This window comes from Rattus norvegicus, chromosome 8 (genome assembly GCF_021556685.1).
Source record: "Rattus norvegicus strain SHRSP/BbbUtx chromosome 8, alternate assembly SHRSP_T2T, whole genome shotgun sequence".
Classification (NCBI taxonomy): domain Eukaryota; kingdom Metazoa; phylum Chordata; class Mammalia; order Rodentia; family Muridae; genus Rattus; species Rattus norvegicus.
In genome coordinates, this window is record NC_141541.1 from 87,146,279 (window position 1) to 87,164,624 (window position 18,346).

Here is an 18,346-nt window from a genome sequence, read left to right on the forward strand (position 1 = left end):
ATAGCTAGTCCTAATTCCTATCTCTTCCCATGCTGTGAGATCCGAATTTTAAATTTACATTTTGTTCCCAATGGATTGTCTATTGTGGACAAGAAAGATCACTTAAGAACGAATTTATAGCTGGGAGGTGGTGGCATACTTCTTTAATCCTGGCACCCAGGGGACAGAGGTGGATCTCTGTTAGTCTGAGGCCAGCCTGGTCTACATAGCAAGTTTCAGAGCAGCCAGGGCTACAGAACAAAAACCCTGTCTCAAAACCAAACCAAACCACACCACGCCAAACCAAACCAACAAAACAAAGGAACCCATTTCTATAGCATCTATATTTATATATACATATTTCCAGATGTTTGTTTCTTTCATTTTGAAGGTCCATTTTCTGTAGAAAATACTTATGTAAAAATATAATTTATCAAGAATATGTATGATCCTGATAATCAACTTAAGAGATGAAATGCCTTCACACTAAAAGAACAGAAAAAGATTAATCTCCTCAGGGGAGAGAACATGGCCTATTTTGCTTAAGAGACAGTATTTTCAAAACCCACATTTTCATAACCCTCAGAGAGGAACTTGTCACAGTGTGACACTAAAGGCCAGGACTCAACAGCAATTTCTAGAGAAGCACGTTCCAGAGCTAACAGGTTAAACTACTGGGCTAGAGCCTGTCAGCTGTAAAAACCTGGGAAATGGGGTTGGGGATTTAGCTCAGTGGTAGAGCGCTTGCCTAGCAAGTGCAAGGCCCTGGGTTCGGTCCCCAGCTCTGAAAAAAAAAGAAGAAAAAAAAAAAAACCTGGGAAAGGAGTTTTCTGTGTTTTAGAACACTGTGGTTTAGCTATGATTCTTTCAGTGAGAGTAGGGTTTAGGGCTGTTTTTTTCCTGTTGTTTTTATTTAGTTTTTTTCTTAAAAAAGATTTATTCATTTAATGTATATGAGTACACTGTAGCTATCTTCAGACACACCGGAAGAGGGCATCAGATCTCATTACAGATGGTTGTGAGCCACCATGTGGCTGGCCTTCAGCGTCACACTGTGACAAGTTTCTCTCTGGAGGTTATGAAAATACTTTCTCTTAAGCAAAATAGGGCGTGCTCTCTCCCCTGAGGAGATTATATATATATATATGTATATATATATATATTTTAAATTATATATATATTTTATTTATTATATATATTTTAAATTTAGGACCATTTGGAAGAGCAGTCAGTTCAGTCCTAGTTTTTTCTTTTTTACCTTTGGTTGTCCTGCAACTTGATCTATAAACCAGGCTGGCCTTAGACTCACAGATCCATCTGCTTCTGCCTCCTGAGTTTAAAGGCATGGGCCACTGCTGCTCATTCTAGAGAAGCACTTCAGCACTTCTTTTTTTTTTTTTAAAGATTTATTTATTTATCATATTTATATATGTATACTGTTGCTGTCCTCAGACACACCAGAAGAGGGCATCAGATCTCATTACAGATGGTTGTGAGCCACCATGTGGATGCTGGGATTTGAAGCTTTATTTATTTTTTATGTGAGTACACGGTTGCTCTCTTCAGACACACCAGAGAGGGCATCAGATCCCACTGCTTTGGTTGTGAGTCACCATGTGGTTACTGAGAATTGAACTCAGGACCTCTGGAAGAGCAGTCTGTGCTCTTAACCACTGAGCCATCTCTCCAACCCCTACTATTACATCTTTAATTTATGGTATAATTTAGTTAAAGGTTAATACTTACCAAAAAGGTAGAAGACATAAGTCCAATTCATATAGTAGCAAATTATTCCGGAAAGAGGAAGTGAGATTACTGTCCCAAGCTGTGCTCCTAGATCAACACAGAAGACTCTGTAAGCTTGGGAAAAGGTGAACACAGAAAAGGGCTACCATTTAAAGAGGATGGGAACAGAGGACACAGACCAGAAGGAACTACGGAATCAGAAACAGCTACACATGAATAGACAGACCAGCACGCCCTGCAGGATCATGTTCTAGACAATGTACAGCATATACATACAGTTACAGTAGTTAGACTATGCAGACATCGAGGAATACAAGATACTTCTCTGTATGAGAGCCATGCACGCTGTAATCCCAGCACTAGAGAGGCTGATGTAGGAGGCTAGTGGGTATGGGCAGGCTTGTTGGAATAACAATGAGGCTTTCCCTTATTTTATATGTTATAAACAATTGTTTTATAAATAAAACAATACATTTCAACTATGCAAGACATTTTAGTTAAGTGCGATGGGAGCTAAGTGATCGTCTGTATATATGTTTCTCTCCCTTTTAGTTGGGACAGGATTATACTCTGTAGCCCGGTGGTCTCTCTCTTTTAGCTGGGACAGGATTGTACCCTGTGTTCCGGTGGCCTTGAACTCACTATGTAGCTCAGGCCTTCCTCAAATTTACCTGAGCTTTCCAGGTGCTGGGGTTACAGGCATGGACCACCCTGCTTGGCAAACTGATACTATTTATTTACTTTTAAGACTGGGTCTCCTGAAGCCTAAGGTATCCCTGATCTTCATACGTAGCTAAGGATGACCTTGAACCCCTAATCTTCCTGCCTCCAGTTCTGGAGTACTGGAACTGTAGAGACACATTACCGTAGCCTGGCTGAGACACTATTTCTGATCCCGTGTTTAGTCACAGGCAGGAGACAGATATAATCCAATGGCTAGTCCAAATTCAGAGGACCCACAGAGTAATGCAGAGCTCAAACATGAGAGCTATTTCTGACCTCCCCACCCAAAGGCAAGGTGTGTGGAGTAGCAACAGGACGCTGAAAAGATGGTTACAGTTCAGTCCCAGAGCAGCGGAGGAAGAAAGACAAGGAGGAAGTAGGGCAGGTAGCTGGGCGAGGTGATGCATATCATCAATCCCAGCACTCAGGAGGCTGGGGCAGCCATGTCTCAAACACAACCACCACCACCACCACCACCACCACCACCACCACCACCACCACCACCACCTCCACCATCACCACCACCACCACCACCACCACCACCACCACCACCTCCACCTCCACCATCACCACCACCACCACCACCACCACCACCACCACCACCACCTCCACCACCACCACCACCACCACCACCACCACCACCACCTCCACCTCCACCATCACCTCCACCATCACCACCACCACCACCATCACCACCGCCACTACCACCACCACCACCAACACCTCCACCACCACCACCACCACCACCACCACCACCACCTCCACCTCCACCATCACCTCCACCATCACCACCACCACCACCATCACCACCGCCACTACCACCACCACTACCTCCACCACCACCACTATCACCACCACCATCACCACTACCATCACCACCAACACCTCCACCATCACCACCACTACCACTACCACCACCAACACCACCACCTCCACCATCACCACCACCACCTCCACCAACACCACCACCACCACCACCACCACCTCCACCATCACCACCACCTCCACCATCACCACCACCACTACCTCCACCACCACCACTATCACCACCACCATCACCACCACCACCATCACCACCACCACCACCACCACCACCACTATCACCACCACCATCACCACCACCATCACCACCAACACATCCACCATCACCACCACTACCACCACCACCACCACCACCACCACCATCACCACCACCACCTCCACCATCACCACCACCACCACCACCACCATCACCACCACCACCACCATCACACCACCACCACCACCTCCACCATCACCACCACCACCACCACCACCACCTCCACCATCACCACTACCACCTCCATCACTACCACCACCACCTCCACCATCACCAACCAACCACGCAACCGAGCAACCAAACAAAAACAATCAAATCCAAAAGCAAAGCCAGACAAAACAGGAGCAGGAAGCAGCGATAGGGTGGACAGAGAGCTAAAAACAGGGAAGCAGCAATGGGTCTGGGAACTTCGCTGGGGTAACAGGAAGGAACAGAGATAAGGCATGAGAAGTAGATGGCAGGGTGGCTGGACTGAACTCTGGGGAAGGTGCTGTGGGCCAGCGCTGAGCTGGAGCACCTGACCCTGGGGGAGGCAGCCAGTGAGCAGCACTTAGTCTTGAGTTTACCGTCAGACTTCTCATGTCAATCTCACTACTGCCAGAAAAGAGAGGCCTTTAGATTATAAACTGAATGTCTCTCACTTGGTTCAGAACCTGTAACCTGGGCTGGAGAGACGGCTCAGCAGTTAGGCGCACTTGATGTCACTCTTGCAGAGAACCCGGATTTGTTTCCCAGCACCAGAAGGGACTTGAGCCGGCCCCCATCGAGTGCGGCAAACCTGGTTCTGTCAGGCCTTGCCCTTCCCCCATTCCCTCTGCCTTCTTAACACTGTGGATGCTACCCACCAAGGTCCGTTCCCTTCTTTAGCTGCTCCTGAGGCTGACTGCCAAGTTCTGGCTATCAGAGTATTGAAGTCCAGCAATCAAAAGCCCGCCTTGCCCACTTTAACCTCCCCAATCAAAACAAAACACCTCATCCTAACACAAGGTTCCTCCTTTACCTTCACAAACTGCCATTTGCCTATGTGCCACATCTGTCTCCTCTCTATCTAAGGACAGCCATTTGTTCTGTAGGACAAACATCCCTGTTCCTCTTCCTTTCTCCCTCAACCTCAATCTTTCTTTCTTATTCCCTGTCCTCTGTCCCTCTGGGGCAACTAAATCTCCTTTGTGCTGAGGACTTGAGGACTTGATCTTGGAGTTTTTTGTGCTGAACTCAGCCCCTTCGGCCTCCATGGCAGTGGCTTACATCCACTTGTAGGCCAGTCCCATGAGATCACACGCCCTCCATGAACTCCACAGCACACACACTGAGACAGAGACATACATACCACACACACACACACACACACACACACACACACACACACACACACACACACACACACAGCTGGGCATGGTGGTACATGCCTTTAGTCCCAGGCCTTGGGAGGCAGAATCAGGCAGATTTCTATGAGAACAAAGGTAGCTTGGACTACATAGCAAGTTCCACAACAGCCAAACAACAACAACAACAACTAAACCAACCAACTAAACAACAACAGATCACAGAAAGAACAAAACCAGTAATTTTTTCCAGCTGCTGAACTATTTTATGAATAGCGACATTTGAAAGGACAGCATATTGTAAGATAACTGACAGCAGGTAGAGAAAATCGCATTCACCCATCACGGCAAAGAGGAAAACTGATGGTAAAGGTGTACCCTAAAAGGTCATCTCCTAAAAGGGGCGTCTCCCTGGGTGACTCTGACATCAGGAACACTTCCTGAGGCTGGCACACATGTACCGCATATGGTAAGAGCTCTATGGGTCGTTTTCTTACCTGCATAAGAAATGGTGAGAAGCTTGCTTCTTTCCAGAGGGGGAGCCCAGGAGGACCACATGGCATGCATAGCCGGAAACGTGACACCCTGGGGGTGGATAGCTCTGATGAAATACAAGGCAGCTTCAAAATCAGACAGAAAAGATAAAAGCTGCTGACCTAGCTTTATGGACGAGGTGTGTGGTATGCAGAGAAAATGGTCAAAGATGAAACACAATTTAAATTCTACTAAAAAATACAGTGGGGCGGGAGAGATGGCTCAGAGGTTAAGAGCACTGACTGCTCTTCCAGAGGTCCTGAGCTCAATTCCCAGCAACCACATGGTGGCTCACAACCATCTGTAATGGGATCTGATGCCCTCTTCTGGTGTGTCTGAGGACAGCTACAGTGTACACACACATAAAAATAAACCAATAAATGAAAAAAAAAAAAAAAAGAGTGAGCAGTAAAATGAGAGCCAAAAGCTTTACCTCCCCGAGTCCTTCCAGTGCTCTCAGCACGATAAGCGCCACCACTCCCAGGTCGGCGGCCAGGGGTGTGAACAGGGTGAACACGGCGGTGCCTAAGATGCCCAGGCCCAGCAGCAGCTTCCCTCCGATTCTGCTGGCCATGTACCCCCCGGGGATCTGTGTGACGATGTAGCCGTAAAAAAAGGAGCCGAGAATCCACCCTTGAGTTTCTGCATCCCACTGGTACTTTTTACCCTGTTAAAAAAGAAAAGTAGAAAGGAAAACAATCCTTTAAGATGTGGAACTATTGATTCGGACTGCAAAGCACGCAAGTGGTGCTGGCTGCGGTTTTTTTCAACTTGACGTAGGCAAGGGTCATCGGGGAGGAGGAAACCTCAATGAACCACCATCAGACGGGCCCATTGGTCAGTCTGAATGGTATTTTCATGATTGACGATTGATGTGGGAGGGCCTAGGCTACTGTGGAAAGGTGGTCCTGGGCTATAAAAAGCAAGCCGAGCAGGTTATGGGACAGATTTCAGCAAGTAGTGTTTCTCCATGGTCCCTGCCTCAGTTCCTGCCTCAGTTCCTGCCTCCAGCTTCCTGCACTGACTTCCCTTCATGAGGAACTGTAAGCTGCAAGATAAAATAAATTCTTTCCTCCCCAAGTTGTTTTTGCTTCTGGTTCTTCATCCCAAAGACCCGGCACAGGCTTATTAGAGGGTAGGTAAGTTGCTACCACGCACGCTTCCAGAATCGAGGGGATAAAGAACACAAACGTCACAGGTGTGCCAGTCTATGATGCTGCCCTACAGGAGAACTTGGGAGGCTCTGGAACAACCTTGACTTAGCCATCGGCCTGGGCTGGGCTGTGGCAGTGCCTGCCTTTAATGTAAGCACTCAGGAGGCAGGGACAGACATTCCTCTGTGATATGTGGCTCTACACAGTGAGTTCTGGGATAGCCAAGGCTATGCAGACAGAGACTGTGTCTTACACAACAACGACAACAACAAAGTCCCATCCAATAAAATCCTGGAAAAACCACTTATTAAGAGATGACTCAGCAGCTAACAGCACTGGCTGCTCTTCCAGAGGTCCTGAGTTCAGTTCCCAGCAACCACATGGTGGCTCACAGCCATCTGTGATGGGATGTTCTCTTCTGGCACGCAGACAGAGCACTCCTACATAAAATACATAGATAAATAAAATAAAAATTAAAAAGGGTTTAAAGTAGCTGGGTGGTGGTGGCACACACCCGTAATCCCAGCACTCAAGAGGCAGAGGAAGGTAGGTCTCTGAGTTCAAGCCTAGCATGGTCTTCAGAGTGAGTTCCAAGACAGTAAGAGGAGTTGAAAAACAAAAATACTCTAAAACAATCAAATCTTCTGATGTACCAAAGAAATGTCTTCAGGTTCTCCTCGGGAGCCTGAAAAACTACTTTCCAAACAGATCAATGTATGTGGAAGCGTGAGCTATAATTTTAACTTAAATATTCAATTAACTCTCAAGACAGAGAAAGACCCGACCTGGAGAGTACAAAACCAACCCAAACCAAACTCCCCAGCATTTTGGTTTCTTTCTGACAGAGGCAGATACTTTTCATTAGTATTTTGGTTTTAGGTACATCCACTTCTTGTTTAGAAACAGCACTTACTGTGTGGTTGTGGTGGACTTTTACGGGGGCAGAGTGTTCCGCACACTCCTTGGAAGTTCTGTTATCAGTCAGAGTGCTGTTGGAATCTACCATGTCCACTAGCGCCACACTCAGGTTCACCCGTAAAGCATAGAGAACGAAGAAACCACAGAACGCCAACAGTGCTAAATTGTACCGAGCAGAGCAGCATGCTGGAGCTGAAATTAAGATGGGGAGAAAACTTAGAATCATATGATTTCTAAATCATGAGAGGAAGTTTTTTAAAAGAAGATTTGTTCGGTTTTTCAAGACAGTGTTTCTCTGTGTATCCCTGGCTGTCCTTGAACTCAGAGGTCCGCCTGCCTCTGCCTCCAGAGTGCTGCGATTAAAGGTGTGTGTCACTACTGCCTGACTCCTGTATCATTTTTCTCATCACAGTATTTTTTTTATAGTTCCCCTCTTTTGCTGCACGTTGTTCATTTCTCCTCGTGCCCTGGTTGATGTGGCTTTGTCACATGAGTGAGATCTGGGTCTGGAGGCTGAGGAAGGAGGGCGGAGGAAGAGCAGGCAACACAGCTCAGTGTAAGGTGATTGTCAGGTCAGGGAAAGCACCTCGATGAGGGGAACCGACCGACTTCCCAAAGTTGTCCTGACTCCCATCCCCGACACTAAATATACAGATAGTTTTTAAAAGGCGAGCAGGGGGGTGCAGAGGTGGCTCAGTGGTTAGGAGCACTGACTGCTCTTCACAGTCTGAAACCGAAAGGGGTTAGTTGAACAGCACCCATACAGCAAGGCTCATAACAGTCTGAGACTCCAGTTCTGGAGAACCCACTGCTCTCTTCTCCCATCCGTGGTCGCTGTACGCATACATGCAGGCAAAACTATATATGTATCAAATAATTAAAAAAAGTAGGGGTGAGCAAAATGTTTCAAAATATTAATGACAATCCTTAAAAATTATAGGTCAGGCAACTTACCTTTCTGAGGTACTGTCAGTAATCAGGAAATAAAATACAAGACCACCAGACAGTTTTAAAAGTTACACTATAAATAAATCGATACCAGATTTATGAAAATGGTTGCATCTGTAAACCCATTCAGTCAGGAATATTTTTAGGACGGGAAATGTGCTTATGAATTCATTGGAATACTCTTTGAAATTGATCCAAGGTAAAACAAGTTTGCCTGGCAGAGAGAGCTGGTCCACTGGACACCCAGCACACTGAGTTCAAAGCAAGAGCATGCTTGCATGACAAACAAAGCACTCATCAAAACCAACACCAGCCTGTAATACACACAGGTCTGTGGTGTGGGTGTGGCCGAGAACCAAGGCGAACAATGAAGGAGACGTGGGGTTGACTTAGCTCTGGCCACATGTACTTAGATGTTAGAGTTACTTAGATGAAATAAACAAGATAATGACCTTTTTGTCCTCAAGGTTTTCAGTTCTAAACTGAGAGCACTTTCTGCGTGTGTACAGTTCTGCTCTCTTTGTAAAGTACACGTGACATCTCCCACAAGCCCGGGGTTCTACCGACAGAGAAACAATGCCCGAGATAAAGGTCTGGAGAGGAAGAGTCTGGAATAAACAAAAGTCTCAGGGAGTCAGGTGCGGCCTGGCCCTACAGACAGTACAAGGTCACCCGGCTCTTAACCACATCCACTCCCAGCCTTCTGGGAGGAAAACAGGTATACACCCCTTCTGTTGAAGAGACAACCCAGCATGTTTGACATTCCTGGTTTCCCTCATGCTGATCTGTGAGCACAAGGACCTCGGACGTACCCTAAACATCTCCCCATTTCTAATTTTCTTTTTAAAGGAAAAAACAGTAGCTACAATAGAGACTGTGGCTGAATACACTGGCACTACGGCTAGTCTAAGTAATACAGGTAAGCATAAGAGAATTTTAAGACTAGACAACCTTCCTCACCATGATAACCATTCAAAAGTCACGTGAGAGATTTCATCTATGTATCTCCTTATGTAAGTCGCCAATCTGACCATCAATAGTGTGAGAAGAATCTGACACATTAAAGCAACACATACCAGGAAACCATTGATAACCAAGATTATGATTGAGCAACAGATAATCTATAGTAGCTCTATTCTGTAAAACTGCGGTCCTCAAACCACCCAACTCGCAATTCACACAGGCCATCTTTGAGACCTCTCTTTGTGTATCAGTAACTATTCCCAGGACTGGCAATAAAAAAGCCTAAAAACAGTTTTAAGTATGACCAAGTAATACCCCAGTATCTCAATTCGGGTGTGTGTTATCCCCAGACAAAAAGGCATTTGGATTCTGCATTAGCAAGGGAGAATTGGCATGTAGCGGTGTCATTTTGGGGTCAGTTGTACTGAATCCTTGTTGTTTCCCCAGTCTGGGAGTCATGAGTTAAAGTCTTGATGTTTTCCCAAGCTTTTGGCTTACTCTTCCTCTTGATGGGTTTGTCATCTATCTTTAGATGATTTATTTGTTCTGTGGTTTCTGGGATGCTATCTTGTTCATATGCATCGAAGTGGGGGCCAACTGGGACTTCGTTCATTTTCTGGAAAGACATAAACACAACCTGGACCCAATGTTAGACGAAAATAGGGCCCTTACTATTGATTGGTTTCTAGAAATTTTCACACACACACACACACACACACACACACACACACACACACACACACACACACACACTTTATGCAGTGTCTCCTTAAAGACATAATACTTTTGAGCACTAGAGAAAGCATTATTCTTTATGAAGTCAGCATAGTTAATTTTTTTTTAATTAAAAAAAATTTTTTTTAGTTAAATGTTAAATGTAGCATCGTGTGTCAGTATTTAATGGAGCCATTCCACAACAGCTTAACACTGTGGATTTTAAGGGTTTTAGTAACATGACTAATATTCCAGAAACTATAAAATTCTTTAAAGTGTTTGCTAATATAAGCATGACCATATTCGTTTCTTAGTTGTAATAAGTCCTAGAAAGAAAATGTATAGTTATTTGATGCTGGACAGTGGCATCACACACCTTTAATCCCATCACTCGGGAGGCATAGGCAGGGGGATCTCTGTGAGTTTGAGGCCAGCCTCAAACAGAATTATTTTTAGGTCAGCGAAGGCTGCACAGAGAAACCCTGTCTCAAAAAAATAAAAACAAACAAACAAATAAAAACCAAAAAAGATAACAATAAAAAACAAAAAATCAAAAGGGTTACTTGGCAAAGTAAAATCCCATATGTAGCATCATAGAATCTTTGTGGAGCTCCTAGCTCCCTGTGCCTCACCCGGGGCTGCATTCTGTGACTGATGAGTTCACAGGTTATGTTTATGTCTTTCCAGAAAATGAACGAAGGTCCAGATGGCACCTACTTTGATGCATATGAACAGTTCAGCATCCCAGAAAGCTTAGGACATGAGGAGCCCTATGCATGCCTGTAGTGTACTGTGTACACCCAAAGTACATTCCAGCATAGCTCTCTATATACCTGAGAGCAGAGAAAGCCCCAAACACAGACAGCCGTAATTTCAAACGTCAAGCTGATATACACTCACTACTAATTATGCGCCAGAAACTTGAAATACCATGCAAAACAATGCCTTCAGTAGAGGATAGGCTCTTGTAAGCCTCCGATAACTTCCTCCCTTGCCAGGGTCTGACCACTTATCAGACCAAGGGCAAGCATAAAACTAAAAGAAAGACAAAATCCACTTAATTAACAATGGGCTTTAAGTTTTAAAGATTTAAACCTAAACTTAAGATTTGGAATATTTCGGGGTTGGGGATTTAGCTCAGTGGTAGAGCGCTTGCCTAGGAAGCGCAAGGCCCTGGGTTTGGTCCCCAGCTCCGAAAAAAAGAACCAAAAAAAAAAAAAAAAGATTTGGAATATTTCTATTTATTTTTCTTTTCTTTGAGGCAGGGTTTCTCTGCATAGCCTTAGCTATCCTGGAACCCACTTTGCAGACCAGACTGGCCTCAAACTCAGAGATCTGTTTGAGTGCTGGATCAAAGGCATGTACTACAAATGTCCTGGCTATTGAGGAGCTTTAAAATTTAAGTCAATTTTAACTTTGAGCTTAAGACTCTCCTGCTAGGTAACAGGGTTTTCAGAAGCACCTGGGAACCAGTCACAGAAAATTCTGGAGAAGAAAGCAATTGGGTTTTCCCATGCAAAGAAAGTGCGGATCAGTACAACTGACACTGTAAAGGGAAAAACTGTGAGAGAGACCGAAGCACAACAGTCTCACGGAGGAAGAACTTGATGGGAGGCTTTAGTTTTCATTGTATTTTACAGACAGTCCGGTGCAATGGAATTCTCACGCTGTACCAACAATAATTTTAGGTGAAAACTTCAAAATAAGCTAACTTCTATTCATTGTACTTTTGCTTTAATTCCTTTTGGTTTCTATCAAGATTTGAGAAACATGCAATTCTGTTTGCATTTCTTGGACACTGTATTATACAGGATATATTTAAAAATTTTATTCCAATATACTATTTTCCTTCTTATAATCCATCTCAAGCCTATTTATAGAGTTATTTTTAATTTTTTTGTACCAAAAAAAGAAATTAAAAAAAAAAAAAAGCTGGGCAGTGGCAGTACAACCTTTAATCCCAGCACTTGGGAGACAGACAGGAGAATCTTTGAGCTCCAGGACAGCCATGGCTAGGTAGAGACCCTGTCTTAAAAAGAAAAGAACTGGGGGGCTGGTGAGATGGCTCAGCTGTTAAGAGCATTAGCTGCTCTTCCGGAGGACCCTGGGTCCCAGCACACACATGGCAGCTCACAGCTGACTGTCCAGTTCTAGGGAATCTGACATACATTCCAGGGAATCACAGACATACATATAGGCAAAACACCAGTGCACATTAAAATAAACAAATCTTAAGCAAAAAACAAGCAACCGACTAAACAAAACCAGGCCACAAAGTGTTGAATATTTTGAGCTGGGCATGGTGAATGCAAGCTTCTAGTTCTAGCACTGGAACGGCATGGGCAGACAACTCTCTGAGTTCAAAGCCAGCCTGCTTACAGAGCGAGTTGCAGGACAGCCAGGGCTACACAGAGAAAAAAGAAAGAAGGAGAAAGTCTCCATTTTGATGAAAAGGCTGAGATAGGATTCCTTATTTTGCTGGTGCTCCCTCTGGGAGTCACCACTGGATGGATGTGCGCTGGGTCTAGGCGTCAGCAGGGACTGCACCTGTATCAGCAGCAGCCATGGCTGTCCCTGGCTTCCCTCCTAGGCAGGCTCTTCCTGCTTCTTTTCTCTAGAGACAGAGGTGCCGGCAGAACAGGATCCCTGTCGTGTTTCAATAAGATTGATTTTCTTTTTTAATTTATCTTTTATTTTCAAAGCAAGGGAACTCGGCTGAAGGAGCACACGGAACCTTTTTCCATTTCTGTCCCCGAGCTGCTCTTGTCCCATCTGTTCCTACTTTCTGTTAGACTTCCAGGACCTCATCCCATATGTTTCCACCTTCCCGTTACATTCACAATTCTTCTGCAACATTTCTTTTCAAGTTAGGCCAGTTTCCATTCACAGCGAGTTTCTGTCCTTCATGTGCTAATTTATATACTAGGTCAGTTAAGATATTCAATGGCTGAGAAATGCCTACTAAAAGCTGGCTGATAACAAGGTCAGACCATTGAGCTGTACAACCAGCGGGGTAACAATCTTTTTTGTAGAGCATGTGCAATTTGTATATAAAACATATGCGCCTTGTCCTTTTGAAAAGCCATCTGGAAGCAGATGGTGGCGGCATAACATTATCGGGCGCCTGCTTTTAATCCCAGCACTCTGGAGGCAGAGGCAGGAAGAGCTCTGAGTTCAATGCCAGCCTGGTTTACAGAGTGAGTTCTCGAATAGCCAGGGTTTCATAGTGAGACCCTATCTTGAGAAAAACAAAACAAAATTCTAAACACCCTGAAGTCTGGGGGTGCCTAGCTCAGGCGGCAGCTGCGGGGCCCTGTCTACTTTTCCTTGGAACTCAGGTGTTGTATCAAGCAGCTCCAAGCTCTGCCAGAGCCAGGCAGAAGGAAGGGCCTGTGGACCAAGGGCTCTGAGTTCCAGTCACGTGGTTCAGGAGAACGAGCCCCAGGTGCACAGAGATGGGTGACCTGGGTATGCCTTGAGCGGTTGTGGCACTCCATCAGACCTGCCCTGCCAAGGGCTGTTTCAGCAGAAAATTGTCTTTTCTCCCATCTCTTTGTTTCTCTTTCTCGCTCTCAAATAATCCTTCTGAGCTAGTCCAAGCAATGCATTACTGTATTCTAGCTTGCAAAATAATTGACAGAAAATTTACCCACCTTTAGTTCCTATGTGCTTCCAATATTTTTTTTCTTTTTCTTTTTTTTTTTTTTTCGGAGCTGGGAACCGAACCCAGGGCCTTGTGCTTGCTAGACAAGTGCTCTACCACTGAGCTAAATCCCCATCCCCGCTTCCAATATTTAATATCAACAGTTACTTGGTTAGGAAGCCAAGGTTTACATTTTACAGTTACTTGTACAGAGCTGTAAAGCTCTTGCTTTTCATATATTTTCTTCTGGGTCTATTCACTAATTTATTTTTATTTCTCTGTGCATTGTTGTTTTGCCTGCATACAAACACACACACACACACACACACACACACACACACACACACACACACACACACACACAAGTGAAGGTGTTGGATCTCCTGGAACTGGCTGCCATATGGTTGTTGGGAATTGAACCCAGGTCCTCTGGAAGAGCAGCCAGTGCTCTTGACCGCTGACCCATTTCTCCAGCTGCCCCCTCTGGGTCTTAGCAAACATTTCAATAATTGTATAATGTTCTCTGTCACAGAAGACTGATTAGAACCCATGGTTCTTCCTACTTTTTCACTTAAGATCCTGACTCCCTGGTCAAGACGACCGAATTCCTGCCTTTTGCTTCTATGTAAAGAAAATTGTTCTTACCCTCTCTGATGGTCAAGCCCCTTGTGTTGACTGTGGGGTTCTTTGCCAACAACAGCGCTGGGAGTGTTGATACGCGTCAGGCAAGAAGGGAATCAGGCTCACCGCACTTCAGCAGCCGGTGGTGGTTCAAACCCCGGATGGACAGCTTGTTTAAGGCACATTTAAGTACAGCACAATTTTGGAAAAATGTTTCCTGGTGACAATTAAGTCAATCCCCTGTTTACAATGAGGCTTAAGGCATCACAAAGTACGAGTGACCTCTTCTGTAAAGATCAGTTCTATAGACTGAGAGACAATGTCCGAGATAAAGGTCTGGGGAAGAGGCTGGGATGAACATTCAAGTCTGGGGAGTTAGGCATGGCCTGGCCCTACACACAGCACAGGTCACCAAGCTCTTAACCCTATCCACTGCCAGCCTTCTGGGTGGAAAACGTGTTATACATCTCTTCCGTTGAAGAGACAACCCTGTGTGTTTAACATTCCTGGTTTCCCTGGTGTCCTCTCCAACTTTCCATCTCAACCGAGCTGTGAGGATTAAAGACCACAGGAAATCACAGTGCACATTCATGAAATCCCCATCGCCATACCTGAGAGAATGCTTTTTGCTTGTTTGTTTGGGGAGGGGGTTTAAGACAGGGCTTCTCTGTCTAGCCTTGTCTATCCTGGAACTCGTTCTCCTCTCTAAGCCAGGCTGGTCCTGAACTCAGCGATCCACCTGCCTCTGCTTTCCAAGTGCTGGGACGAAAGGCAGGCATGCAACATCACTGGCTGGCTCTGAGAAAGCTTTTCTAATAAAATAAAGTGCTACATACCTACGTAAGGAAGAAAAGAGGCCCGGCCGATCTTGGGAGATTAGCCAGGAAAGGCCTTTTTTTGGAAGAGGGATATTTAATGGAGGCTCCCTCCATGAGCAGAAATTGCCAGGTAGCTGCCGGGGTGGGGTGGGTGTGAGGACAGCCCTTCGAAGAAAAGCAGGAGGACATGCAGAGGCAGGGACTGAGGGAGGCACAGGGAGAACATAGGACCTTCCCTCGCCTCAGCCGGTTTACTAACCATAGCTAGTGTCACCAAGAGCTTACTGTACTGAGCTCGTGTTACAGAATGATGGGGACGAACTGCAAACACACAGAACACTACTCAGCACACAGTAGCTTCAGTAACTGAACTGCTATCACTGCTTCCTCTGGACCCTGGAGATTGAGCTCATATGTTAACAAGTGTGGTTATTTTTCATTTGTGTGAAATTAAGTTTTGTGGGGCATAAGGCTCCTAGTGGAACAGACAGGACTGCCAAGAAGGTAGATATCCTGACCAAACTGGTGGGAGCGAACTTCTTAATATGCAGCTTCAAGTGCGAGTGTCTGCAGCAGAGGCGGTTGGCAGCTGGCGGGGCCGCTGAGAAGGATATGATGACGAAGCACAGGTACAGGAATCTAGAACAGTGGCAGAGTGTCAAACTTCAATTCTAACCCAAGAGGAAAGTAGGGGCTAGAGGAGTAAATCAGTGTTCAGAGTGCTTGCTTATTATGCACTCAGGAAGTGGAGGCAGGAGGATCAGGAGTACAAAGTCACCCTCAGTTACATAATAGAAACCAAAGAAAACCATCCGTCCATCCATCTATCCAACTAACCAACCAACCAACCAACCAAAAAATGCAAGTCCTAGGTTCAAACCCACTGATGCCTTACAATTTTCAAAATAAAACATCCTATTTTAGATTAAAAAAAAATCTGTTATGTATATGAATGCTTTCCTGTATCTATGTCTGTGTACCGCATGTGTGCCTGAGTAGGGTGCTGGATCTCCTGACCTGGAGTTACAGATGGTTGTAAGCTTTCATGTGGATGCTGGGAACTGAACCCGCGTCCTCTGGAAGAGCAGCCAGTGCTCTAACTGCTGAGCCACCTTTCCAGTTCCCCAACAAACTATTCTAAAAATAAAACGAAACCTAAACAAATCACCAAGAAGCCAACAAAAGTGGTCAGAATAAAGTCAGAAAGTAGGGTAGTTACTCACACTAGGAAGGATGCCCTATTTGCATATGTATGGTTAAAACAGTTACGAAAGAATTCTTTGATAATGTCAACAAACGAGACAGCCACAGAAGACTGTTCTAGGCCAACAAATGCAAATTTCCAGTTCAAGACTTTCTCACACCTATGTGTGTGCAAGTCGATTTGTCCTTTAGTTTTCTGTAGCTTCAGGAAGCTACATTACAAAAATGTAGCGAAATCCAGTGAAGACACATACTTGTGTTTTGGGGGACGGTGGGTATGGATACTAGAACCTTGTCAGGCAAGTACTATACCGCCCCCCAGCAGGGAAGATGCTTTTCCAAGTATCACCCGCAAGACCTTTGGCACAGCATATTATCTTAGATTAATACAGATATCTTATCTTGAGAATAACCTGTTTCCTAACTTAAACTGTAGTCTGATAGACAAGGAAAAAATAGAAATGTCTGCATTATTTCGGTCTCTTACAGTACAAAGTCAAGATATTCGCGGGATTATGCAACTGTTCTCCGCACACACAACAGCTGTTAACTCTTTTGTTGTTGTTTTTGTCTCTCTTCCCTGAACAAGGCGCTACCAGATCACATGCTTGCAGACCGGCATAGGCGGAAACCTGGCGGCCTCTGGAGGAGAACGAGAGGCTCTTTGGCCCTTTGCTCATTGACTGGGTTTGGCTACTCATCCGATCCCGAATTGCTTCGGCCGGGCCAGCGCCACAGGCAGCTCTGTCCGGTCCTACAGGCTTACACCTGCTACCTGTCCCCCGACCCTACCGTCACTCGGGGAGCCCACGGCCGGGAACCACCCGCCTGCCCGGAACGCTGTCACTAGCAACCTCCCGGTGGTCCCGCGGCTCACCCGCTTCGATCTGCCGGGCGCTAGGCAGGAGCGGGGTGCTGTCCGAGCTTTCCTCATCATCGTTTCCCGCCGGACCCCGAAGCAGGGGCCTCATGACGCCTGGAGAGCAGATGTGCCACTATCGTTGCTTGGCTGACAGAGATCTCGGCAGGACAGCCCCTTGCCGCGCTGGCTGGGTGAGACAGGATATTGCTCCACCCCCTGCACCACCTAGGCCCCGCCCAGCTCTGGTTACGTGTTCCTAAGGCGCCATCTTAGTTTCGGGCAACCCCTGTGTGGGCTGGGCTGGGTTGGGCGTGGCGCGAGGTGTGTTGCGGGAGGTGAGGAGTACACGTCTCTTTTTCCTTAGTAAGAGCCGGGGCACTGGGCAGCCAGCAGGCGGCGATGTGGGCTTGCATCTCGTAGTGATAGGGAGCTAGAGAAATGGACAGGGAGTATTTGCCTTCCAGATGTCTGTAGTAGAGTTGCCAATCTTTATCTGTTTTATGACAGCATATGGATTTTGAAGTGGAAAAGTAGCAAAGGAAAGCATGTTTTGTCTGACCAAATTGCCCTTTTCAGAGGTGAACCCCTATGTAGGCAGCTGCTTTTTCTTTTTAGGAAGGTATTGCAGATTGAACCAGGGCCTCACACATATTAGACTAACGCTCATACCATAGACCTACATCCCCAGCAGGCAGGCCACGTGATGTATGAGCGTGGGGGAGTTTTCTCTGTAAATCTAATTTGGGCAGATTTTTTTCCTACTGCTGACTCTAGGAAAGAGGAAGTAGGAAAACGCTTCAGTCAGCCTTGGTGAGGCCATTGGGCCTCTGAGTAATAAAGGCCATATCTGCAGACTGGTGGAAAAGATATGATGTGGTAGATGCCCTTGGAGAATTCCAGACAGACAAAGGAAGGGCAGAGGCTCAGTAAGCCAGGTGAGGCCCCTGTCTAGAAGAAGATCTGAGACTTACTAAAGACATCCCTAACTCTTGGGCCAGGAAATGCTGCTGTGCAAGTTTTCAAGTTGAAACAACCACACCTTGTAGATTTCAAACCGACTGTCGTAAAGATAGGCCCTTGAGTTTGTGCATACCCACCTGGCAGGCTCTTATAAAAT

At 45.7% G+C, this 18,346-nt stretch overlaps 1 protein-coding gene across 5 annotated transcripts in view; it reads right to left on the reverse strand.

The window, feature by feature from the left end:
- The window catches only part of Slc17a5 (solute carrier family 17 member 5), a 35,233-nt gene extending 17,835 nt beyond the window's left edge, over window positions 1-17,398 (reverse strand). For 2 of the 5 annotated variants that reach the window (XR_015626800.1, XM_087562843.1), the window contains exons 1-5: window positions 17,245-17,398; window positions 7,453-7,649; window positions 5,819-6,052; window positions 5,349-5,436; window positions 1,726-1,812 (exon numbers count right to left, since the gene is read on the reverse strand). Coding sequence is in view for 3 of the 5 variants with exons in the window: in XM_087562843.1 (XP_087418969.1) it covers window positions 1,726-1,812; window positions 5,349-5,436; window positions 5,819-6,052; window positions 7,453-7,649; window positions 17,245-17,338 (700 nt within the window). In the remaining 2 variants the exon portion in view is untranslated. 5 annotated transcript variants of the gene reach the window in all.
- Window positions 17,399-18,346: the final 948 nt, after the last annotated feature.